This window comes from Hyla sarda, chromosome 7 (genome assembly GCF_029499605.1).
Source record: "Hyla sarda isolate aHylSar1 chromosome 7, aHylSar1.hap1, whole genome shotgun sequence".
NCBI classification, from domain to species: Eukaryota; Metazoa; Chordata; class Amphibia; order Anura; family Hylidae; genus Hyla; species Hyla sarda.
The window spans coordinates 22,589,253-22,616,027 of NC_079195.1; the positions used below are offsets into that span (position 1 = coordinate 22,589,253).

The window sequence follows — 26,775 nt, forward strand, 5'->3', positions numbered from 1 at the left end:
TCTCAGCTATATCATCTGAAGTAACATCGCTCTAAAAGTCTCATTGTTGTCCTATTAGTGCGGACTATAGATGGTGCCAGATAACATTACTGCAATGGAACGCTACATTACTGCAGAATCAATGTATCTAAGCCTATCTATCATTCATTATACTGTCTCATAAGCCATTGTATCTAAACGTATTATGTGTAAGACTTTATGCTGAGCCATGTATCTTAGCTCATCATGTGTGATCTTGTCTGGTAAGCAGGGGTCAAGTCCTGGGGAAAAAAAAGCGTGGGAACTCTTCCACTCAAGGCATGGTCCTGCAGGACTCTTGCTAATGGGAATGGTGTTCCTGCTGTTGAAAAAGTGCAGGAACTCAGTTCCCACACGTTCCTGACGGACTTGAGCCCTGCTGTAACACAAATTACTAAACCTACTGTTACGTGGTGGAACGTTTATCACCTGCAAGCCAGCGTGTGCAAGCTAGACTAGTTGTAAGGTTGAAGGGATTACACAAGCTTTGATCCAAATGATGAACAAAGAAGAAAGCGGTCGGCACCTTCCCCTCTTGCAGCTATATTGCGTCTCGGTCCGCTCTTTTGCTCCGGATGGCTCGAGGAGGAGATCAGTTTCCAATGCACCTGTTGCGGTGCTCACCCCAAAGAAATATCAGTTCAAACTGAATTCACGTAGAAAGAAGCAAGGGTCGCACTCACCGGCATCAGGTGCAAAAAACTGTGGTTACGTTTATTCCAAAGGTGCAGTTAAAACAAGCAATATGACAGGATACAGCAGGTGGATCGATTCATCACTGGTTCGTCATGAATCGATCCACCTGCTGTATCCTGTCATGCTGCTTGTTTTAACTGCACATTTGGAATAAACGTAACCATAGTTTTTTGCACCTGATGCCTGTGAGTGCGACCCTTGCTTCTATCTACGTGAATTACACAAGCTTTACCTTTGAACCAAAAATCCCTGAACATCAGGTAACCAAACGTCTATCACCAAAACTAAATCACTGAATATAGACTAAAACGTTGCATTTATTCCAAATCATTAAAAATATTTGTCAGACAGACAAACATAAATAATACTACCACGTGAAATCAAACAGTGCCACAATGGGCAAAAAACACCAAATGAAACCACCAAAATAAATGTCACAAATATCAGTAGGGCTCATTCTGACCCTAACCCCATGGCTTAGGTAGGGGCTCAGGAAAGGACAACGGGGAGGGGGGGGGGGGGGTTGTTACCTACGTAGTCCCTACACTACCCCTAGGTAACCCTAGGCCGAGTTGTCATCCTTATAGGGACAACCCCTCACTGGGACGTTCCAGCAATGACTAACTTTACCTTTGAACCCCCTCACAGAGTTTTAGACTTAAATGGGCACTCTCATTAAAAAAGTTTTTGCTATTGCACTCCTTATGGTAAATAAAAAATCGTTCTATTGTACTTTGTTTAAAAAAATTTAGTTTTCTATCTTTTATTTGTTTTTAGGTGTCTCCCTACTTATCCAGAGCAAATTTTCCCCCATCTTTTCAACAGACTTTGGACTCCTGCTGGCCTGGCAGAAGTCAAAACACAGGAAATGCAGTCTGGAATGCTGAGGGAGGTGGGGGGGGGGGGGGAGTACAGCCTTATCCAATCATAGCTCATCTCACACTGAACTGCTCTGGGATGTGTGTAGCAGAGTGAGGGAGGAAGTGTGATGTCACACTTGCTGGGTAACGCCCCTTCTCAGTCTGTGAACCTGAACCAGACGGCTAAACAGAAAATACAGAGCAATATCAAGGTAGAATTTTTTTTTATAAATAAAGGCAGGGGGTGGTTTATCATGATGGGGGCAGTGAACTGGGAGGATTACAACATTTCTCAAGTTAATGAGAGGTACTCTTTAAAGGGGTTGTCCAGGGTGCAGAAAAGGTCCCACTTTTTCGGCTGACCAGCTCTCCACTTCCGCTTCTAGGTCTTAGAAGTATACTGTTCCAAGAAGAGAGGGGATGGCTGCTTGTCTTGATTTGCAGGTCAAACCATTCCCACACGTGATGTACAATAGCTACATGACGTCACCGCAACATCAATAACATCATATTGGACATATCATATGGGGACAAGCACTCGCGCCCTCCCATCTCAGAAAAGTATAATTCTGAGACAACAAGGAGCAGAAGTGGAGCACTGGGCAGCCAAATAGGTAGAACCTTATCTGTAAAGAGGTTAAAGTGCTTGAAACAATAGATGGCCTCTCCTGCACCGTTCATTGTGTAGTGGTGGCACAGGGTGACCTTTATGGGAGCTAACCTGCTGTAACCTGTGCGCTATCAACACCCAATGAACAGTGCAGGGCTTCTGAGCCCATTAGCAGTGTAGTACATGGTGCCGATCAGTGATTGATGACCTATCCTGTGAATAGTCCATCGACCGTGTAGCCTAGGTAAACCCATTAACCACAGAGGATCCTAAATATCTTGAAGGGTAACAAAGGTAGAGAGCAAAAGGAAAGTCCAGAAAACAAACCAGAAGTCAAACAAGCGAGTGGTAAAGCAGAAAAATTGTTGAGACTGCCCAAATAATATCAGAGCACGTCCATATGTAGGACACATGCATTAATAACTAACATGTGGGATATTACCTTCTAAGGTTGGGTTCACATCAGCATTAGGGAGCACCGTAAGAGGCGAAAATAATGTAGCTGGGTGGTACAGGTCACAATGGACACAACAGGTCTCGATGAGTCCCGTTGGCTTTGAATGTGGTCTGTCGAGCTTCCTTTTGATGTCTGTTGTTTTGCAGGATTGTAGCAGAGAAAAAAGTACAGCTTGCATAATCTTTTTCTACACTTAAAGGGGTACTCCTCCCCTAGACAGCCTATCCTCTATCCAAAGGATAGGGTATAAGATGTCTGATCGCGGGGGTCCCGCCGCTGGGGACCCCAACGATCTCCCTGCTGCACCCAGCGTTCATTTAGAGCATCAGGTTCCGTGCCGGAGGCTAGTGACGTCACTGCCCCGCTCGTGACATCACTGCAACGCCCCCTCAATGCAAGTCTATGGGAGGGGGCTTGATGGCCATCACACCCCCTCCCTTAGACTTGCATGGAGGGGGCATGACCGTGACGTCTAGTTCCTCCGCCCTGAATCGCCAGTCATCCAGCATGGAGCGAATTTCGCTCCGTGCATCAGATGTCTAGGGTGCCGCAGCAGAGATTGCGGGGGTCCCCAGCTTCTGCAATCAGAGTACCCCTTTAAGTTCTGTCATTATGATGGAATCAGAAAATGGAGCTCCCGAAACAGAGATCCAAAGCTGATGTGAACGAGGCTTTAGCTGTGTATCTAAGTCTATCATGTGGGATACTCTCTCAGAGAACCCCCCCCCAGCACTTTATTCTTCACCCTGTACTGTTGCTTCATTCCAGTGCAAAATAATACAAAGGGACTATGCCACGAGCCCCTCCTAATGAATCCTACTAAAACACGTAACTTAGGTTTAATGTGGTTGACACATTTTTTTTATATTTTTATACAAAATTCTAATAATTAACAATCCGCCACATCTGTTTGTTCATGAAAAATGACAGGTAGAGAGAAGTGAATGGAGAAAACAATGGGACCCAGTGAGGAGGCCACTCGGAGCCAAAGTAATTTCATATATCCATAAAACATGAAAGGGCGCCAGAAAGAAAATTTGTGTAATCCTGACTTCTTTAATGAAGGATTATTCGCATTAATGTGCAGTAATTGCTCCGGCCGTCGCTCGCACCATTAAAACTTAATTAATCCTTTGGGTAACACTTTTGTTGTAGACGAGAAAGAAAATGTCGACATTCGAAGGCACATGACTGCGAAATATGAAAGACAACTCATTACGGGAAACAAATTGTTTACACGTCCTCTTAGAGGAGGATCATTAGGATGGTTTAACTAGAGTCTTCCGGGCTGGTTACATGGGTGAGTTTGATATTGCACCATGGGTGGGATCACACAAAGACAATGGGGCATCTCTCTCCGGGGGTTCCTGTACAATACCCTGAGCAAACTAAATGCTTTAAACTGGTTTCCTTGGATGATAAATGTTCTAAAAAGGGACAACTCAGCTTCTTCCACCCAACCCCCTCCGAACTATTAGAAAAAAGCCTTGATCTTCTAGTCGGCAGTAGTTACATGACTTTAAGAAGTTATGACTTCATATTTATCCATCTAGTCAGAGTGACAGTCGGCGACTAATAATGGTCCAGATGGTGGTAAAGATGGATAACAACTAAACATTTCTGTCGATACACTATTTCAGAACAATTTTTCAATGCAGTTGTGCTTAAGGGGATTCTTAATATATATATATATATATATATATATATATATATATATATATATATATATATATAATTCTAAACAAAAAGAACCCAAAAACTTCTGCTAAGTTTACAAAATGCTGAATTACATTGTTTCACCAGCACCAGCGATCCAGTTTTCTCCATTTTTTTTACCTTTTTCACTACTCTTCTATGGGATCAGATCAGTTGGGCTAGCCTTTCTTCTGACACACATCAATAAACCTTGGGTGCCCATGAACCTGTCACTAGTCACCATTTGTACTCCTTTAAGCAATCTTACTTGGTACTAACCACTTCATAATGGGAACAACCAACAGACTGACCATTTTGGAGAAGCACCGACCCAGCCATCTCATTTTTGCCCTTGTCACATTTGCTCAAATCCTTATACTTGTCTTTCTCCAATAATACATCTTGGTGCCATTCATTCCCCAGGTAAATTACTTTCACGCACCCAGCTGTCCACATGATGGATCCATTAGACCAGACGTCTTTTTTTCCATTACTTTATGCTCCACTTCTGATGCCCATGACACTTTCATAGGTGGACAGGGGTCAGCATAGGTGCTTTATCTACTCTGGAGGACCCATACACAGCAAGCTGCAATGCCCTGTGTCATCTGACTTCTTTCTATCATTCCAGCAGTTTGGTCTCCAGATGCTCTTCTGTGGGATCAGACCAGGCGGACCCCCCCCCCCCCCCCCCCCACACACACACACACACACATACACGCATCAATAAGCCTTGGGTATTCATGCCCTTGTTGATGGTTTGGTACTTACGAACAACTTTATACTAGGAACATTCCACCAAACTGGCCATTCTGGAGGGTCTCTGACCCAGTCGAATAGACATCACAATTTCCCCTTGTCACAGTCGCTCAGATCCTTACACTTGCCCATTTTCCAGCTTCCAACATCAATGTGATGACCAACTGGGGGAACAGGGAGAGTGAGCCTTAAACTGACCCTAAAAACACTCTCCCTGCCTACTTGCCCAAACACCCTAAGCGGTGATTCGACAACTTGGAGCCGGTCTCTGCCTGCGCAGTGGCATGAAAACAAATAATAAAAATAGTCGGTCACAGGCAAGAAACTGAAAGGGAAAACAAAAACCAGAACATATAAACCAGACAGGATGCAAATACTGACAGGTGTATTAACAAACAGTTCACAAACCAGATATCAGATAAATGGCAGACATGATAAAATGAACAAGACTAGGAATGGAACAGGAATACAGCAGAATCCAAGAGATGCAGGGGATGAACAGAAGACCTGAAAGCTAAAACACTAAACTGATCAGAAACATAGGACACTGTTCACACTGGGACACAGAACAAACAAACTCGACACCCCACTCCACAAAAGTAGCCATTAATAATAATAAAGCCAAATAGACTACTGACCAGCAGGCACACTCACCCATGTGATCAGGATGGTGACCCAGTAGGAAACAGAAATATAATACAAAAACGGATACAAGAAAACCAAACTCTACAATATAGAGGAACTCTGGTCAGGATACTAGACAGGATATATTTCAAGATACAAAACAGGATACATTTAAAATCAAACTCCACTAAGAGGAAGAACAGGACAGGATTCTAACGGTGTGAACACGGACTAAACCAATCAGAATGGACATACAATCCTAAAACCGACTAATGTAACAAAGAATAAAATCTACAATGATCAAGACTATTTAACCCTTGCTAAAAACTGAGAAAATATCATAGAATAAATACAAGGTGCAGGCTCAAGCAGACATAGTCAGAGTATTGCACAAACAGACATCAGAGTAGCATTATTGCACAAACTAACCAGCCCAGAATACAGACTGAGCTGTAGTATATAGCCACACCCGTGAAAGGCTTAAAGGGGTACTCCGCCCCTAGACATCTTATCCCCTATCCAAAGGTTCTCTGGCTAATTCCTCCTGACCACGGGGACGGAAGATCGTTACGTCACGACTCTGCCCCCGTGTGACGTCACGTCCCGCCCCCTCAATGCAAGTCTATGGGAGGGGGCGTGACGGCCGTCACGCCCCCTCCCATAGACTTGCATTGAGGGGGCGGGGTGTGACGTCACATAGGGGTGGGGTCGTGACATCACGATCTTCCTTCCCCGTGGTCAGGAGGAATTAGCCAGAGAACCTCCAGCGCTTCAGGAAGCAGTTACAGGTGGGTGCTGCTTGCTGTATTGCGGGGGTTCCCAGCGGCGGATAGGGGATAAGATGTCTAGGGGCGGAGAGTCCCCTTTGGATATTGAATAAGATGTCTAGGGGCGGAGTACCCCTTTAATTCTTCCACGCCCGGAATGAAAAGCACAGAAAACAAATAATGCATGAAAAACAAAGTCTGAACAGGGCTATAACGTAAAAATGCAAAAACAGAAAAACGGACATTAAAATCAACTCCAAGAACTGACTGGTCACTTACTCCTTGATATAACTCACCTCTTTCCAGGCGCCAATTTCACCAGAAAATCCTGGAAGGAGGCAGTTTTGTTGGAGCCTTTGGAAGTGGAGAACAGTACAATGACCCAGGCCTCCAGTTGCCTATAGCCACCCCAAGGACACATATATCTAAGTGTGCACTATATGGAAGTATTATTTACATACTGCGTGGGGTGATTAGTTGGGCACTGAATGGCAGCATTCATTTAGAACTGAATGACGGTAGAAATTCGGTAGAAACCTTTATGTTGCCCTCAGTTCTATAAAACGAGACCTGCGTATACTTTCTCATCTGCTTAACTTCAGCCCAATACTACATTATACACTGAATTTATCTGTCTTATTATGCTCTTAGCATCTCAACATTATCTTATTATAAATCAAAAAAAAATGCCTAAATAGACATCTCCTTGAGGATGGAACGCATCCAAGGCTGAACACAAACACATCCGTATTGTAAAGGTCGTCCGATGTTATTTTTAAACTTGTTGTCAGGGTCTGCTCAATATTCATGCACATAAGCTTACACATATATATGTTTTCTTTTTGTTGGTTTACTCTCAGCTTACTCTAAGCCTTTCCACGCCGATAGACCGGATAACTCTGGAGGTTTAGCTGAAATCCAGGCAAATATTTAAAGAAACATATTCTAGGACTCCGTACATGTCCTTGGGTCATGCTCTTTATAAACAAGATGGCGCCGGAAAATCCGATACGCAAATAAGCAAAAAGCCAAAGGAAATTCTGCCGTGGGGGCCTGAGCTTTACCGCGTGACTAACAGCACGCTCAAGTAAGCGTCTAGCGCCTGCACCAGGTAAACAAGACAGAGAATTAGCATACAGATAGAAAGGCGAGGCCGCAAGTAACATGAAAAAAAAAAGGTTTAACTAAGTTCTGCTTTAACTACACTGACTTATTACTATTTTATATAACAAAGGAAGAAAAACTGCTACGTCCCAGAGCAGGAATATTAATGCTAAAGACTAGATATATATTTCCATTAACACAATATTACATTAGGCATAAAAAGATCGATATAACAATTAAGTGACTTTGCAAATATTTTACGTGACTTGTCCTGATCCTAAGTTACATCCTGTATTATATTCCAGAGCTGTACTCACTATTCTGCTGGTGGGGGTCACTGTGTACATACATCCCATTACTTATCCTGTACTGATCCTGAGTTATATCCTGTAAATCTTTTTATTATAAAAATCTAAAACATAACAGACATAATCAATAATACATAACATAAACTCAGCTTACATGCGCCATAAATATGAAACAAAATAAGACAAATTGTCATTATAACAAAAACTAAACTTTTACCAGCCAGTCCAGTTTCAACTAAAACTAGTTACGTACACGTATATATAAACTAATGAAATATTATGCGTACCCCAACACCATACATCACACCAAACTCACACCAAATACACAAACAAAAACTCTGCCATGTCCGGCAATAGGAAATAAAAGCCGTCCAAACCTGGACATAATGAAAATATTGACTAACAGGCAGCAGATACATTACAGACAAAACATACATATAAACATAAACCTACATATAAACATACATATAAACATACATATAAACATACATATAAACATAAACATACATATAAACATACATATAAACATAAACATACATATAAACATACATATAAACATAAACATACATATAAACATACATATAAACATACATATAAACATACATATAAACATACATATAAACATAAACATACATATAAACATACATATAAACATACATATAAACATAAACATACATATAAACATACATATAAACATACATATAAACATACATAGACTTTTTTTTTTCCTTTTCCTCTCTCTCTCTCTCTCTCTCCCTCTCTCCCTCTCTCCCTCTCTCTCTCCCTCCCTCCGATCCCACACTCACTCACACCCATCCTCACCACCATCATTAGCGGATATCACACTCATACCCATCCTCTCCTAATATATAAGAAAAAAAAAATAAATAAATAAAAAAAAAAAATTTCAAAACAAATAGATCCGGCTGCCTTAACTAAAACGAAAGGTAACTAAACATTAATAAGCATAAATATACGGTAATACAGAAATACAGGTAAATGAATAACAATAACAACTCTTTCACTATCTAATCCCAAAGCCCCTCCAGCCCCTCTGCCCATGAGATGGTATAAATGTCCAGTCCAGTCCAGTCCATAATCCACACCAGGAGCCGGGCATCATGGAGTCCAATATTGTTCATCAATGGCTCCACCCAGCTCAACTCTTACCCCCCATTCCCCCACCCAACCTATTCTATAGCCCCCTATATACATATATACAAGAAAGTAAAAGCAAGGCCTATTCAGCCATGCCACCAAAAGGTTTGCCACACAACATAATTACTTAAACACATACTATACACTTATTAACATAAACATAACTATATACATAACTATACATATAACTACATTACTATATACATAACATAACAATTGTAAGGCCCAAGTTCAGTTACCTGCAAGCCCTTCATACACTCATTTCTCTAAAACAAAACAAAAAGCTAAAGGTGACATGCGCCAGCCCTCCACCGGGATCAGAGTATGGCAGACCAGATACCAAATCATTTTTAAACCTATCCCTCACCTACTTTCCCTAGACTCACACTATCGCTGCCCCTAAAGTTTAAGCTGTCCCTACACACTGACCCTACACTGACCCTACCACTCTATCCCTAACCAGAATTAAGGTGCCTCCCCCAAAGGGTTCAGCATCTAGGGCACATCAAATGAAAACCCTCTCCATAGGAGAGAAGCCCTACTTGTACCCAATCTGCCATACTCTAAAGACCTGATCTTCCCGAGGTCACCAGTGATATTCCTACAGACCTCCACCTCGGAGAGGACTCTTCGCTGTGTAGATACTAAACACCGTGCATTCCACGTGTGGTACCTAACCACTAAGCTAACTAAAAATAATGTGCACCGATCTCGGCCACCCAGGATCTTGAATGCTCCATAAGCCCACTCCGGATAGGCAAGGCCGGCAAGTTGACTCCAGCCGATGGAAGCGCCCACCCGGTTGTAGACCCCTATATTAAAGTGACAATGAAGCAGGAAGTGGTCCATGCTTTCCAGCGTGTTCCCGCACTCTTCTCGGGGACAGTCCCGGTCATCAGAGCTCCTACACTTCAGGTTGTCCCTTACACATAGCTTCCCCTGAAAGCAGCGCCAGGCCAAGTCCCAAAACTTCTGGGGGATCCGTTTCGAGTTCAAAAGACTTAAACCAACCCTCAGATCCCGACCTGGGCAGTCCCTGAGCGCCAGAGGCTTCTGGAAGTGGGTCAACAGAACCCGTTTGTCAAGGGAACGCCTTGACTGGGTCCTGATCTCCCACACTCCCAGACCCCACCGACGTAACGCCTTCAGAGTCGGGGTAGCGTAAGCCGGAAGATATCCATGTGGTGTACGGAGGTCCTTCACTTGCCCTCCTGTCTCCCATTCCTGGAAGAAAGGCCGAAACCACTCCCTGCAGGAGAGTACCCACGGAGGAGCCCTCTCTTTCCAGAGGTTTGCGATGTTGGCTTTCAAGAAGGTGTTCGTTAAGAACACCACAGGGTTTACCATAGATAAACCCCCTAGTCTCCTCGTGCGGTACGTAACCTCCCTCTTGACTAGGTTCAACCTGTTCCCCCATAACAGTTGGAAAAACAGGCTGTAGATCCTAGTGTAGTAAGCCTCTGGCAAGATACATACGCTGCCCAGATAGATAAACAAGGGGAGCAGGTACGATTTGATCAGGTGTACCCTTTCCCTGAGGGTCATAGACCAACCCTTCCACTGGTCCACCTTCTGAGCGGCATCCTGGAGCTTACCATCCCAGTTTTTGGTGGGATAATCATCCTGGCCGAATGTGATGCCCAAAACTTTTGCTGACTCTTGGAGCCCTGGAAGGGTGTCCGGGAGATCAAACGTGGGATCCCCCCCTCCCAGCCAGAGACTTTCACACTTATCCCGATTGATCTTGGACCCGGATGCCTCCGAGTAACGATCCACCTCCGACATCACCACCTCGACCTCCACCCTCGAGGAGACGAAAATGGTGACATCATCAGCGTACGCCACCACTCTCTGGGCGACATCCAGCTCCGCCAGACTCATCCCGACTCCCGCTAATGGCCCACAATCTACCCTCCGGACGAAGGGATCGATTGCGAACACGTATAACAGCGGGCTCAAAGGACAACCCTGACGGACTCCGGACCCCACCTCAAAAGAGCGGCCAGACCAACCGTTCACCAGTGGGAAACTCTCTGCCCCTGCATATATGGTGACAAGCCAATTCACAAAAGTACTCGGTAAGCCATATCTCAGGAGGACGGACCAGAGGTACTCGTGGTTCACCCGATCAAATGCTTTGGCCTGATCCAGGGACAACAAGTACCCCTTCCAGAGACCCGCACTACTCCGCTCCACTGCCTCCCTGACACTGAGGACAGCACTTAAGGTGCTTCGGCCCGGAACAGAGCAGTGCTGGGCCCCCGAAAGGAGCCGGGGTGCAAACTTCACCAACCGATTAAACAGTATCTTGGCCAGAAGCTTCCTGTCCGTATTGAGAAGAGCTATGGGTCTCCAATTCTCAATCCGGCTAGGATCTTTACCCTTTGAGAGAAGAATCAGGGCCGACCTCCTCATTGACTTTGGCAGAGTGCCCGAGGAGAGACACTCATTAAATACCTCAGTCAAGAGGGGAGCTAAAGACTCCTTAAAGGTCCTGTACCACTCGGATGTTAAGCCATCCGGACCTGGAGACTTCTTAGGGGCAAGCCCCTCGATCGCCAGTCTCACTTCCTCTTCCCTGATTTCTTCTGCCAAAACATCAAGAGAGGGGTCTACCCCTGGCTCAGGAATGGTTTCAGCCAGGAAAGCCGACATCTTGTCCCGATCTAGATCCTTCCTCCCCAAGAGGTGTGAGTAGAAGGATCTGACAACCTCCAGGATCCCTGATCTGGACCGATTCAGAGATCCCGTACTATCGATCAGTCCTGAAATGACTTTACTACTCACTGACATCTTACAGTTTCTGTAAAGGTCGGGCGAGCGGTACTTCCCGAAATCCCTCTCAAAAACCAAAGATGCGTGCCTATCGTACTGACACCTCATCAGCAAGGATTTCACTCTGGAGATATCCTCTCGGCTACCTCCAGTCGAGACGAGAAGCTCGAGTTTCCTCCTCAGACCCTGATACAGGCGATACCTGTTCAGGGACCTGAGGCTCGAGAGCTGGCGGAAGAACCCCGCAACCCGCTTCTTGAATATCTCCCACCACTCTGACTTACTACTACAAAGGCCCAGTAAAGGTACCTGACTCTGAAGAAAATCCTCAAAGGACTGTCTTATCTCCGCTTCCTCCAGGAGGGACGAATTCAGCTTCCAATAACCTTTACCCATCCGGGGGGTCTCTGAAACATTCAAGGAAAACAAAATCATACAGTGATCGGAGAACTCCACCTCAATCACGGACACTGCGGAAGAGACGGCTTCCTCCTTTAAATAAAACCTGTCTATCCTAGACCTGCAGCTACCTCGATGATAGGTGAAACCCGCGTGGCCTGAGGGGCTCCGGATGTGGGCGTCCTCTAGGCGAGCTTCCCTAACTATGCTATTGAGGGCTGTACTGTCATAAGCCAGCGGACCATTGGAGCCTCTCCTATCTTGGGACCTCGTGACAGTATTGAAGTCCCCTCCAAAGATCACTTGCCGACTTGTAAAAAGGAAGGGCTTGATCCTCATAAAGAGGCTTTTACGGTCCCACTTTGTTTGTGGGGCGTAGATGTTAATGAGCCGGAGCTCTTGCCCCTTCATGAGGACATCTAAGATCAGGCACCTCCCCATTTCCAACTCGTTAACCCGTCTGCATTCAACAGGAGCGGTAAAAAGGACCGCCACCCCACTATATGGCTCAGCCGCAAGAGACCAGTGGGAGGGGCCGCGCCTCCACTCTCTCCTGGCTTTTACCAGGGAGGCTAGATCTGACAACCTGGTCTCTTGCAGATACAAAATGTCGGCTTCAACTCGGCCGAGAAAATCAAAGGCTGCAAATCTAGCCATATCAGACTTAATGCTGGCACAGTTAATGGATGCCAGCGTCAATGGGGTGAGTGCCGCCATCCTGAGTGATCGAGTTGGATGGCCTATCCCCTTTACCTCTTACCCTTCTTCTTCCCCCCTTCCCCATCAGAAGAAGACCCCCTTTCCTTCTTTTTAGACCTCTTTAGGGATGCTGACATATCCATCCCACGATCCTCATCTCCTGACCCAGGGGCCACCTGCCCTCCCAAGGAAGTTACCTCAGAAGGAACAGGCTCAGCACCTCCCGGAGGTTCCTCCGCCTCTGAACAAAGACTCTCAGCCTCCCCCTCCAAAGAAAGGGAAGAGTCCTTGCCAAGGGCCCGATACCTATTGGATAGAACGATCAGAGGGGGGTTGGTCAGGCTTTTCCCAGGCACTTGGCCTGCAACACCGGAGGAGGAAGATGATGCCCTGAGTACCCTCTGGCCCTGCCTCCTTCTGCCGCACTTTTGTTTTTCCTTTTGCCCTTTCCCATCTTCCTCATCCAAACTTTCATATTGAGAGGAACTTGAGGAAATGGCCCTATTTGCCTCCTCTTTACGAAGTTTCCTTATCTCTTCACCTAACTCGGCGTCCCCAAGAGCCTCAGCTGTCTTCTCTGAGCCAGCGTCGGGAGCAGGATCCCGGACTACACCTTCTACCAGGGAACTTTCAAGATCCCTGCTCCTTCTGCGCCTCTCCTCCCTCCTAAGCTTAGAGGGGCTCTTGTTCTTCATTGGCTCTAGTGCCCCTTCTCCTCTGCTGGTCCCCACCCCAGATGAGGCAACCTCACTGCTCTCCCCATCCCGGGTGGTCACAGCATTGGAGAATGAGCGGGGACACCGGCTAAATGGGTGACCAAGGTCACCACACAGGTTACAGCGAATCCGGCCACAGGTGGCAGCCAGATGACCCTCCGCACCGCACAATGCGCACATCTGCTTAGTGCAGTTTGCGCTAAAGTGTGTGGGATCACCACACTTGTGGCACAGCTTCGGCTGTCCCTGGTAAAAGACTTGGATCCTATCGCGGCCGAGAAAGGCGGCTGATGGAATGTGTGCGACAGTGTTACCTGAACGGCGGAGGCGGACGGAAAACGTCCAGGCTCCAGACCAAATGCCATGTTCATCCAGATTTTTCTTGGGGACGTCCGTCACCTCCCCATACCTGCTCAGCCAGGTCATTATGTCATAGCAAGAAAGAGACTCGTTACGTGTCAGAACGGTCACTTTCTTGACAAAACTCTGGCGGGATACCGCCTTCACAGCGAAATCCTGCCAGACAGGCTCGTCCTTCACCAGTGCGTGATTAGACCAAAAGAGCTCAAGCCCTTCTGGCTTCACAAAACTGATGTCGAACTCAGAGGTACCGAAAGGGTGGATCAGAGCAAAGATGTCATTAGCCCTGAATCCCATCTGGAAAAGAAGCTCCACAACTTTTGCCCTAGAAGGGCATGCATCACCGCCTCTCCATACCAGACGGGCCACATTCCTCCGGCCACGCTCCTGCCCGCTTGTTGGAAGGGACCAGACCACCTCCCCATTATGCTCTCGGAATGCCCCAAGTCCATGTCTTTCTATCCAAAAAGACAAGTCGACCTCCCGGTCCTCTACCTGGAGCGTTCTATCCCCTCTCCTTAAAGCCTCCAGGAGGCGCTGTTGCAAGTTACCTTCCCCTGGATTAAGAGATGAGGATCCCCTGGGACCCCCAGCAGCGACATTAGCATAACTCCTTATTGGAGCAGTCGCTACCGGGGGGGCAGCCGGACCAACACCACTCCGCCCAGAAACAACAGTAGAGGCAGTAACATTATACATAACACTTGTGCCTGTCCCCTCCTGCCTAGCTGCACTGGACTGGCCGGGATATAATCTTGCTGGCTTTATGATGCCGGGCTTTACACTTGCATCATTGGCTTCATTGGGCACACTCAACCTTGCAGCAGTCTTCCCTTTAGAAATATCGGAAGAAGCTGCTTTGTCGCATACTTTGCCCTCGGCCTCCGCCAATACCTCGGCTTCAATTTCTTTAACTGCTACTAACATTGCATGGGTTGTATCATGTCCATGTTCCTGTGGTACCAGTCCTCCACCGCCAGCTCCACCCACAGCAGCCCCACCACAGCGCCACAACTCAAAAGAGCCAGACACCGCTGACTGGGCCGCCGAGAATGGCGCTCCGGTTCCAGACACCTGGACACTCCCCCCTTTGCCTGCAGAGGAGTGCCCTGCAGTGCCAGACCTGTTCTGGGAGCTGCCCTCTCCCTTGTCTTTATAATTGCCCGGCCGCCCGAGCTCCATACCAACCTCTGCCACCTGGACACTCCCCCCCTCACCTGCAGAGGAGTGCCCCGCAACGCCAATATCCCCTGCTACCTTGTCCGCAACACTGTCCGGCCCCTTGGCCGTATCTTTGCAGGTGCTGGCCCCGCTACTATGACAAGCGAGGTCAGCGCTTTCCCCCATCTTTACTTTATTATCCCAGGTGTTCTGGCCCCGCTCCACATTTGCAGAAGGGGGGACAGGCAGATTACCAGGGTCTGCACCCTGAACTGACTTTGCAGCCGGCCCAGGGTGCACAAAAGGAACATAAATCAGGCTTACTTGCTCAGATGTTTTTTTCTGCCTTTTCTTCTTCTTTTTTATTATTTGTTCCTCTCCAAGGTCGTCGCCAAAACTAAAATTATCCAAATGCATGGGGGACTCCATCTTTACAATTTGTGCCAGCAGGGCGCCACCACAACCCTCCTCCTCCTCGCCAGCACTCTCGCCCGATGAAGGTGGTAATGCCACTTGTCCTGCAGGTAGACTTGCTTGGGACATGTTCACACCCTGCAGTGGCTGCGGCTTGGCTTCCACAGCTTCCCCACTTGCCAGCACCTTAGCCTCTTCAGCCTCCATTTCTTGGACCTCATCCTCACTACTGCTCTCATCTGCTGAACAATCACCCCCAATCTCCTCTTCTTTTACTGGGGATTTCATCCTGGAGGAGCGATCCTCATTAAGAAGTTTCTCCCTAAATAAATCGCTCCCCTCCAGGACAGCCATTCTCCTCAGCTCAGTCTCCTCCAGCTCCAGCCTCAAGGACTTAACCCTTGCAGAGTACTCTGGTTTCCTGCGCTTGGTAGTTGTGCTCACCTGATACTTGGCAAACTTTAGCTCCTCTCTCAGCTCCCTCAGCTTCTTCCCAAGGAGTTCGTACTCACCAATCTTGGCAGCAAGTCTGGAGCTGTATGTCGCCATAGACTCCTTGGGTCTTCTCTGGCCCCACTGCTCCACAACCTGGCTCTTGGAGGAGCTCTTCTGTGCTGCAGAGACCTTCTTTAAACCTGTCTTGCTTGCAGGCTTTTCTTCCTGGCTGAGAGCCTTGCGGCTTCCAACCATTGCTGGAGGGACAGAATCCACATCGCTGCGGACCCTGCCAGATCTTCTAACCCCTCCAGCCGGGGCACTGGCTGGTAGCTTTCCCTCTACACCCCTCGCCAGCCTGGACCGAGGAGTGGAGGTCAGGGGATTCATGCTGATGGCTCCCCCAGGAATCTGCCACCTTCCTGGGAAAGCAGGTGGAAAAATCAGCCTCTCTCCTCTGGAAGTCTGGAGTCTCAGGAGCTCAGCAACAGACACACCTAGCGACCACACCCTCCAGAGCTGTACTCACTATTCTGCTGGTGGGGTGACTGTGTACATGCATTACATTACTTATCCTGTACTGACCCTGAGTTATATCCTGTATTATACTCCAGAGCTGTACTCACTATTCTGCTGGTGAGGTCACTGTGTATATACATTACATTACTTATCCTGTACTGATCCAGAGTTATATCCTGTATTATACTCCAGAGCTGTACTCACTATTCTGCTGGTGAGGTCACTGTGTACATACATTACATTACTTATCCTGTACTGATCCTGAGTTATATCCTGTATTATACTCCAGAGCTGTACTCACTATTCTGCTGGTGAGGTCACTGTGTACATACATTCCTTATCCTGTACTGATCCTGAGTTATATCCTGTATTATACTCCAGAGCTGTACTCACTATTCTGCTGGTGAAGTCACTGTGCACATACTCTGCAATCCTGAATTTTTGTTACTTTTTCTATTTACGCTATTCACTGTTCGATGTCATAAATATTATATTTTGATAGTTCATACAATTCTGTGAACGGAGATAATATATATATATATATATATATATATATATATATATAAAATTTTCAAAAGGGGGTTATTTGAACTTATTGGGGAATGGCTTTTTTATTTAAAACTTTTTAAGGCAATCAATAAAATTGCTAAAACTGAACAATGATATGCAATTGTATAGCCTTGCTCATGGAGATCTGTGATCTGCTAGTAGAGTCTGCCTTAGACCAGCTCTATTAGAAGATCACCCTGGAGCCAGCACAGACAGAATTATTGGATTCATTTGGCTGGCATGGAAACCAATCGGGCCCCCGGCATATATATTGAGTGGGTGCCTATCAGGCAAACAGGCCAGTCATTCAGACTCTTAAGTGCCATGATCGCTATTGACCAAAGCATGTAAAGGGGTTAATGGCAGACATTGGCAATCACACCGATGTCATTGACTGTGAGTGTCAGCTGCTGATGGCAGCCGTCATTTACTGCCTATAAAGTAAGCACAGCTCTTGCGTTTGCTTTATAGATGTCCTGGCACTGCATGATGTAATTGTGCATCAGGGGTCAACTAAGAGTTAATGGGGTACTACGCTCTAAAAAATCAGGATAGGGCATAAGATGTTGGATCACAGGGGTCTCGCCACTGGGGACCCTCTGCGATCCCTGGGACGGCACACCTCCTCCCATAGATGTGAATGGAGGGGACGTGGTGGCTGGCATCAGAAGTCATCGGGCATGGAGCGTAGTTCGCTCCGTGCACCAAATGACAGGGGTGCCACAGTGAAGTTCGCAGGGGGTCCCTAGCGGTGGGATCCCCACAATCTAACATCTTACCCCTTATCCTTTTGATAGAGGATATGATGTTTTCAGAGGAGTAACGCATGAAGAGGACAAAGCATTGGGAGTAGTACATGACTGCAGCATCAGACTACATAGGGTTACTTTGTAGTCTGTAACCATGGAGACACATAGTTCTGCATAGGAGCTGTATGAACATAATGGTAGGAGGATTTTAATTAAGAATATTTGCAAAGTGAACATACCCTCTACACATATTCTCTTTCTAGTAACTGGTAAATCTGCAAATGCGAGGACAGCTTGTTAGTCTTATTGCTAGCTGGTCATGCTGGAACTTGTAGTGCTTCATGAATACAGTCACATAGGAGTCATGAGTCTGAGCATAAGGGGGCAGCTACGTGTGACTCTCGCAGAGCTGCCGGAGACGTCAGCTGCCAGACACAAATCACCGTATGCTGCTCAATTAAAATGTAAATTTCAGGTATTAAAAAGCTCATGATTCTGCATTGTAAAAAGGCTACGATTTTCCATTGTGTTTCATCTGGCGGTACTCACGTCCATCAGCTGTCCGCGCTTCCATATGCACAAGGTCAGGTTCCTTATCTAAGCCCATTACCGACCTAAAGGAATGAAAGCGAGAGACACAATGAGATTCTTTCAGCACAGACAGGAGGAGATAGTCAAATTATTAAACTGTATTGTATTTTAATTGTGTGACCAATGGGGCATAAATACCTCAAATTGTCTATGCCGGGTGAATTACTATACAGGACACCAGCTGAACCTCGCTGAGGAAGTACTAAGTATCTGGGTATACATGTGGGTGTCATGAGTCCACATAGCACAAACAATGCAATAATCCTGTCCATCCTAAGTTTCCAGGATAATGACATGAAGAGAATGCAAGAACTACAGTAAATACTGACACAAGGACACATCCTGTACTGATCCTGAGTTATATCCTGTGTTATACCCCAGACCTGTACTCACTATTCTGCTGGTGAGGTCACTGTGTACATACATTACATTACTTATCATGTACTGATCCTGAGTTATATCCTGTATTATACCCCAGAGCTGTACTCACTATTCTGCTGGTGAGGTCACTGTGTACATAAATTACATTACTTATCCTGTACTGATCCTGAGTTATATCCTGTATTATACTCCAGAGCTGTACTCACTATTCTGCTGGTGAGGTCACTGTGTACATACATTACATTACTTATCCTGTACTGATCCTGAGTTATATCCTGTATTATACCCCAGAGCGGTACTCACTATTCTGCTGGTGAGGTCACTGTGTACATACATTACATTACTTATCCTGTACTGATCCTGAGTTATATCCTGTATTATACTCCAGAGCTGTACTCACTATTCTGCTGGTGAGGTCACTGTGTACATACATTACATTACTTATCCTGTACTGATCCTGAGTTATATCCTGTATTATACCCCAGAGCGGTACTCACTATTCTGCTGGTGAGGTCACTGTGTACATACATTACATTACTTATCCTGTACTGATCCTGAGTTATATCCTGTATTATACTCCAGAGCTGTACTCACTATTCTGCTGGTGAGGTCACTGTGTACATACATTACATTACTTATCCTGTACTGATCCTGAGTTATATAATGTATTATACCCCAGAGCGGTACTCTCTATTCTGCTGGTGGGGTCACTGTGTACATACATTACATTACTTATCCTGTACTGATCCTGAGTTATATCCTGTATTATACTCCAGAGCTGTACTCACTATTCTGCTGGTGGGGTCACTGTGTACATACATTACATTACTTATCCTGTACTGATCCTGAGTTATATCCTGTATTATACCTCAGAGCTGTACTCACTATTCTGCTGGTGAGGTCACTGTGTACATACATTACATTACTTATCCTGTACTGATCCTGAGTTATTTCCTGTATTATACTCCAGAGCTGTACTCACTATTCTGCTGGTGAGATCACTGTGTACATACATTACATTACTTATCCTGTACTGATCCCGAGTTATATCCTGTATTATACTCCAGAGCTGTACTCACTATTCTGCTGGTGAGGTCACTGTGTACATACATTACATTACTTATCCTGTACTGATTCTGAGTTATATCCTGTATTATACCTCAGAGCTGTACTCACTATTCTGCTGGTGAGATCACTGTGTACATACATTACATTACTTATCCTGTACTGATCCTGAGTTATTTCCTGTATTATACTCCAGAGCTGTACTCACTATTCTGCTGGTGAGGTCACTGTGAACATACATTACATTACTTTTCCTGTACTGATCCTGAGTTACATCCTGTATTATACTCCAGAGCTGTACTCACTATTCTGCTGGTGGGGTCATTGTGTACATACATTACATTACTTATCCTGTACTGATCCTGAGTTATATCCTGTATTATAGTCCAGAGCTGTACTCACTATTCTGCTGGTGGGGTCACTGTGTACATACATTACATTACTTATCCTGTACTGATCCTGAGTTATATCCTGTATTATACTCCAGAGCTGTACTCACTATTCCGCTGGTGGGGTCATTGTGTACATACATTACATTACTTATCCTGTACGGATCCTGAGTTATATCCTGTATTATACTCCAGAGCTGTACTCACTATTCTGCTGGTGGGGTCATTGTGTACATACATTACATTACTTATCCTGTACTGATCCTGAATTATATCCTGTATTATACTCCAGAGCTGTACTCACTATTCTGCTGGTGGGATCACTGTGTACATACATTACAATACAATACATAGTAGTAACCCAAGTAATAAATGTGAGCAGAAGAAAAACTTGTCCCTAATATTTTTCTCCTGATCTCCTCCTTTTTTGGCTGCCAGACAACTGAAGGGGCTGGGGCTTTACACTAGGAGTGTCATCCTTTAGTCTGGCCTGCCAGTGGTTTCTAATCAGGGTGTTGTGAGAACCCGCCAGGGGCTCCACGGAATTCCAGTAGGTAGATGGTAACAGGATGCTCTAGGACTCATATGGCTTAGCATAGCCACAGACGTCCTAGAAAGTCTTAGGCTGTAAAGTCTCTGGGCAGCAGGTAGCCTGAGGCCACTAAAGGCCTGGAGCATCTCTTCCCCTGGGACGTGCAAAATGAGAGATGTTATCACGCATGTACTAAATGTAGAGATTCTCCCGTCCTTTAGTGGCTGCAGGAGGAAGCTGCCTGCAGCCTAGAAGCGGAATAAGATGGCAGTGACTGTGGGAGTATGCCGTTTTGTTTTTTCTATAAGTCTTCAGCGTGGTCCTATCCATCTAAAGGGCAGCAAACTACCTTCAGGGAGTCTTATCTACAGGGGGCAAGCTACCTTTAGTGGAATTCTACCTACAAAGGCAAGCTACATTCAGAGGGAATCCTACCAACAGGGGAAAACTACCTTCACAGGGCCCTACCCAGGGCTCAAGTTCCACAGCAGGAACACCGTTCCCATTAGCAGAACCAGCCCTTGAGTGGAAATCTTGGGTGAGGTCCCATACTTTTTTTCCCCTCAGGACTTGACCCTGGTCCTCCCTACTGGGGAAAGCTATCTTCAGGGAGGTCTCACCTATTTGGGGAGAGCTACCTTCTGGGAGGTCCTACCTATAAGAAGAGAAGTTCAGAGGGGGGGGGGTCCACCTACTGAAAGCAAGCTACATTCGGTAGACTAGAGGGAGATGCTACTTTCATGGAGAACCTACATAGAGAGGGACGCTACCTTCAGGGGGAACATACATAGAGGGGGACACTACCTACAGGGTGGCCCTGCCTTCTGGAAGAAAGCTACCTTTAGGAGGTCCTACTTACAGGGAGCATGGGTTTGGCATGTTGGGTCATTATTAAGAGACAGAACAGTGGGGGAGGGCTTCTGCTGCTGCTGGTTGCCAGACACAGGTCCAAGCTAAGGTTTCTCTAGGTGAGGGGGGTGGAATTAAAAAAGGGTTAATATCAGAGCTGGCTTTGGCTTCCCTGACTGGCACTATGCTTCTCAACCAGTGCAGCTAAATCATAGTGGTGTCCGTCTCTAGTCCAGGATCTCTCGGCAGAAGCATTGAGACTAGAAGCTGAGTCTTGCATTGCAACATGTTCAAACGTATTATCCTTCATCATAACTCAATCTGACTGGAAATCCTATTACCCAGAATGCCGGGCCAGTCTGCTCTGACCTTGATATTTCCTGGCTGCCAGATATCTTTATTTCCCTGTTGCTCGTTTTTCTCTGGGAAGTAAGTGTTCTTGAAGTTTGGAGAACTGACAACACCGGGGGCTGTCACTGTCCCCAATTCTTGTCCACAGGGTGGGTGCCATAAAACCAGCTGTCCCATTTGCCATGCTAACCCATCAGGGCCGGCCTCTTTAGGGGGCGATTGCAAAATACATTGTATTTCACACTTGTTTAAGCTTGTGCCCCGAAGAGAAGGAGTCTGGGGAAATATTCCTTGAGCGCACTGACTTGTCTTTCGGCAAAAAAATTAATAATTCATGCGTTTCCGAAGGCAAAACACTATACGACTGAGGGAAATAAGCAAACGCCATCGACGGCGGGATCATTGTGAAGCGGACTTATTAATGCATTACAATGATGCAGACCATGTGGGACTCGTGTCCCTTATTAACCCATGTTCTGCTCCGTACATTATGTCAATTACAGCGGAGGCGGAGAGAAGGAATTCCTATGAAAGTCAATGGGAAATCCTACAATTATCTTTCTTACCAGAACATGTATATAGAAAATGTGATTTACAATGTAGCCCATAGACTAAAGAGGTGCAAAATGGGACAGAACTGAAATACTTGACACAACCCATGAACATAAGGGGCGCTGTTTCTAAATTATGCGCTGACATACAATACCAGACAGAGTTCATAGAGATGAGGGTGCTGTTCTGGGAAAAGGGGCTAAGATGCAATACCGGACAAAACCCAAAGACAGGGGGGGGGCTTTTTCCAAATTATGAGGCTTAGATACAATACCAGACACAACTCGTGGAGAAGAGGAGTGTTGTTCTGGAAAATAAAGCAAAGCTGCAATACCTGACAGCCCAAAGATAAGAGGGGTGCTGTTACAGCTTATGTAGAAGAGGGTGCTGTTTTAAAAATTGGGACATAACCCATAGAAATATTGGGTGCTGTTGTCAAACTTTGGGGGTGAGATACAATACCAGACCCAGCTCAGGAAGAAGGGGGTGCTGTTCTGGAAAAATTGGGCTAAGCTGCCATATTACTTGTAGTCCACAGACTTGGGCGGTGTTCTAGATAATAAGAAAAAGAGCTGCAATATTGGAAACCAACCATATCCAAGAGGGGCACTGCTTCAAAATGTTAAGGCTGAGATGCAATATACAGCTCATGGACAAAAGGGGTTTGGGCTTTAAAACAAGGCTGCTATCCATTACGGGACAAAACCTAGGGGCAAGAGAAAGGTTAATATGTAGGGTGGAATTTCTTATGCTCTTCGTCTAGCCACTTTAGCCACTTTTGGCTGATATGCGCCAAGCTTGCCAGGTGGGCAGGGGCTTGCTGTGGAGAGGGCGTGGCCATAAATTGTAGTGGAAATCAGCTCTAGAGGTTTTCGACTCTCAATACAACCAGTGCAAGAGTAGAATGCATAGAACACCCTCAGAAGCAGAAGCAACATGGAAGACATTACACAGCAGGACTAAGCATTTATAACACCCACTACAAGCTGCGAGTAGACTGGCAGAATTTGCATGAGACAAACATGTGAAACACAAGTCCTAATAAATTACCCCCATAATGCCTGCCATGATAACAGTAAGAAGCAGCATAAAAAACATTATAAAGAAGCAGCAGCAGCCTGGAGGACTAAGCAGTTACAACACTCACTAACTGCGAAAGTAGAGTGGCTGAGTTTACATGAGACTGGCATGTGAAACCCCCATAGTGTAACGTAAATTACCCCATAGTGTCTGCCATTATGAGAGTGGTGGTGGTTTGTTACAATGTATCAGTGCAGGTAAAATGTATGAAAATGATCTATACTGATAGACTGTATCCCTCAGGTTTGCAGTCTCTGGATGTAAACAAGACTGTTGTCGTTCTTTGACAGCAAGCTAAGATAATTAAAGTGGCGAGACACCGAAATACAAACTCAATTAGAAAGTTATATAAATCTTTTCCGAAATGAATATTCTTAGATTTACATACGAAACGCGAGGCCACGTCCCGTGCAGTCAGTGCTCTTCACTGCTTAATAAACTGCAACCTGAGTCGTGGATATGAAATATTAATACTTTACAGGAATAATTATAGGACATGTAAATGAACATAATCCAATTAGTGGCGCCAATGCAACAAGTGCTACGGGATTTACAATGTGCTGCCTGGTTCACTACACCTCAGATGAAGCAGCGGAAGCTGAAGAATTCTGAAGGATCCGTCTGTAATTTTCACTTGTTCATCCTGAGCTAGTGGGTGCAGGCTACCTGCAATGATGTCTCTATACCAGTGTTGCAAAACTATAACTCCCAGCATGCCCGGACAGCCGTTGGCTGTCCGGGCATGCTGGGAGTTGTAGTTTTTTGCAACATCTGGAGGTCCGCAGGTTGGATACCACTGCTCTATACCAGTGCTTCCCAACCAGGGTGTCTCCAGCTGTTGCAAAACTACAACTCCCAGCATGTCTGAACAGCCTTTGACTGAATGGGAAACACTGCTCTATACAGAGATCCTGCTCCCCTATATATCTATAGCACACCCTCAGAAGCAACAGCATCATGGAAGACATTATGAAGCAGGACTAAGCGGTTATAACACTCACTACAAGCTGCTTAAGTCTGAGTCACTCTCTTTTTGTCTAAGGCCCTGTTATCTTAAGTACATTCAATGTGGATTCCGCTTCACAGCCTCTTCCAGAATCAGTACTTAAAGGGGTATTCCGCCCCTAGACATCTTATCCCCTATCCAAAGGATAGGGGATAAGATGTCAGATCGCCGCGGTCCCGCTGCTGGGGACCCCCGGGATCCCCGCTGCGGCACCGCGCTATCATTACAGCACAGAGCGAGTTCGCTCTGTGCGTAATGACGGGCGATATGGGGGACGGAGCAGCGTGATGTCATGGCGCCGCCCCTCGTGACATCACGACCCGATCCCTTATTGCAAGTCTATGGGAGGGGGTGTGACAACCGCCACGCCCCCTCCTATAGACTTGTATTGAAAGGGGTGGGCCGTGACATCACGAGGGGCGGAGCCGTGACGTAACAATGCTCCGGCCCTTGTACCGCCCATCATTACGTGCAGAGCGAACTCGCTCTGTGCTGTAATGAGAGCGCGGGCCGCAGCGGGGATCCCGGGGGTCCCCAGCAGCGGGACCGCGGCGATCTGACATCTTATCCCCTATTCTTTGCATAGGGGATAAGATGTCTAGGGGCGGAATACCCCTTTAATAACTGCGGCAATCTGCAACAGAAGTAAGCGCTGCCCCATTCACTATAGCAAATTGCCAGGCATTTTTCTGGTGGATTTAGCTGCAAGATTGTACATGTACATTGTACATGCAATCGGCAAAATTCTCTTCCTACAGAAGTTCCATACTCCAAAACTCACATAGTGTCAACTGAGTGGCAAAATGTTATTAAGGTTAATAAGAGTCTGCTGGTGAATGGGACCTTACTCTGCGGCTTCCTCCTCCTTTCCCCTTTTCCTTTCCATAGACTTTTAAATGCAGCTGTAACCTGATCTGTCTTGCATATTTAAGTATTTTTCAGGGTGAATGATGAATTTGGAATTTTTTTTAGGGTGGCGTGATCCTAAAAAGTGGAAAAAGGGGTATTTTTCTCTGATAAGATAGTTACATGTTTTTCTTATACGCACTGAAGCAAAATTGACCATTTAAGCCCCAACAGTCAGGAACTCCACTAAAACTGAGACTATATGTAGTAATTACTATCAATCTCAGTATAGGGCAGTGTCTCCCAACCAAGGTGCCTCCCCTGTAGCAAAACTACAACTACCAGCATGCCTGGACAGCCAAAGGCTGGAGGCCCAATGGTTGGGAAACACTAGTATAGGGACTCAATAAGCAAATCTCTAATGTATCCATTATTGATCCCTCTATTGTGACATCAAGCTCAAAATAACCAGTATTCTATAAGAAGTCAAAGGAAGGGGGCACATGATCAAGACAGGTTCTCTAAATCTAATCCAGAAAGTTTCTTCCGACAGAGGTGTTGTAAAGTGTGAACAGTTTAAAAAGTACTTTAAAAAGGAACTGATCTTTTTCATTTTATTGTATCTTCAGAGTAGATCATTTTGATACATTTCACCTGCACTGATGCATTGTAACAAACTATCTCACTACTGTTTTTTGGCCAGACAATATGTTAAGAGGTATAGACATCTAACAACAAATTAACCCATAGGGGTTTGGGCTGGATAGTGGTGCAGAGAACTTAGATTGGTTATTAATACATAGTCTATACTCTTTCAGGACATAAGAGGTGCAGATTTAAAATATACTCCTGTCACCCTTGCAGCAGTATATTTTAAATCTGCACCTCTTATGTCCTGAAAGAGTATAGACTATGTATTAATAACCAATCTAAGTTCTCTGCACCACTATCCAGCCCACATCCGCAGTGCACAGTGTGGTGAGGGGCTGGTTCAGGACTCCATCCACTGCATATATAAGTAGTCGTGTGGTTACCAACCTACATCAACTAGGTCAAAATACATACGGATATTCCTGAGAGTATGCCCACTTTTCATCCCTACTAATGAATTCCATTATTATGGAATCTGTATAAGAGGCCAATATATTAGTTATATTTATTTGGGACTAGTGGTGGTACTAGAGAGGAACTAGTGTTCGCGGGCATTATGTCAGATCAGTGACACTATGAGAGGTGTGCTTCTAAATGTTTTGTGTTCTCACATTTTTTATTTTTAAAAGCACATAATAAAAGTTAAGTAT

The 26,775-nt window shown here is 45.7% G+C and overlaps 1 protein-coding gene across 2 annotated transcripts in view; it reads right to left on the bottom strand.

Moving 5' to 3' along the window:
* SORCS3 (sortilin related VPS10 domain containing receptor 3) overlaps nt 1-26,775 on the bottom strand; it is a 680,789-nt gene that overhangs the window by 264,330 nt on the left and 389,684 nt on the right. For both annotated transcript variants that reach the window (XM_056530530.1, XM_056530531.1), the window contains exon 6: nt 18,382-18,446. In XM_056530530.1, the coding sequence (XP_056386505.1) occupies nt 18,382-18,446 (65 nt within the window). The remainder of the gene's footprint in view (nt 1-18,381; nt 18,447-26,775) is intronic.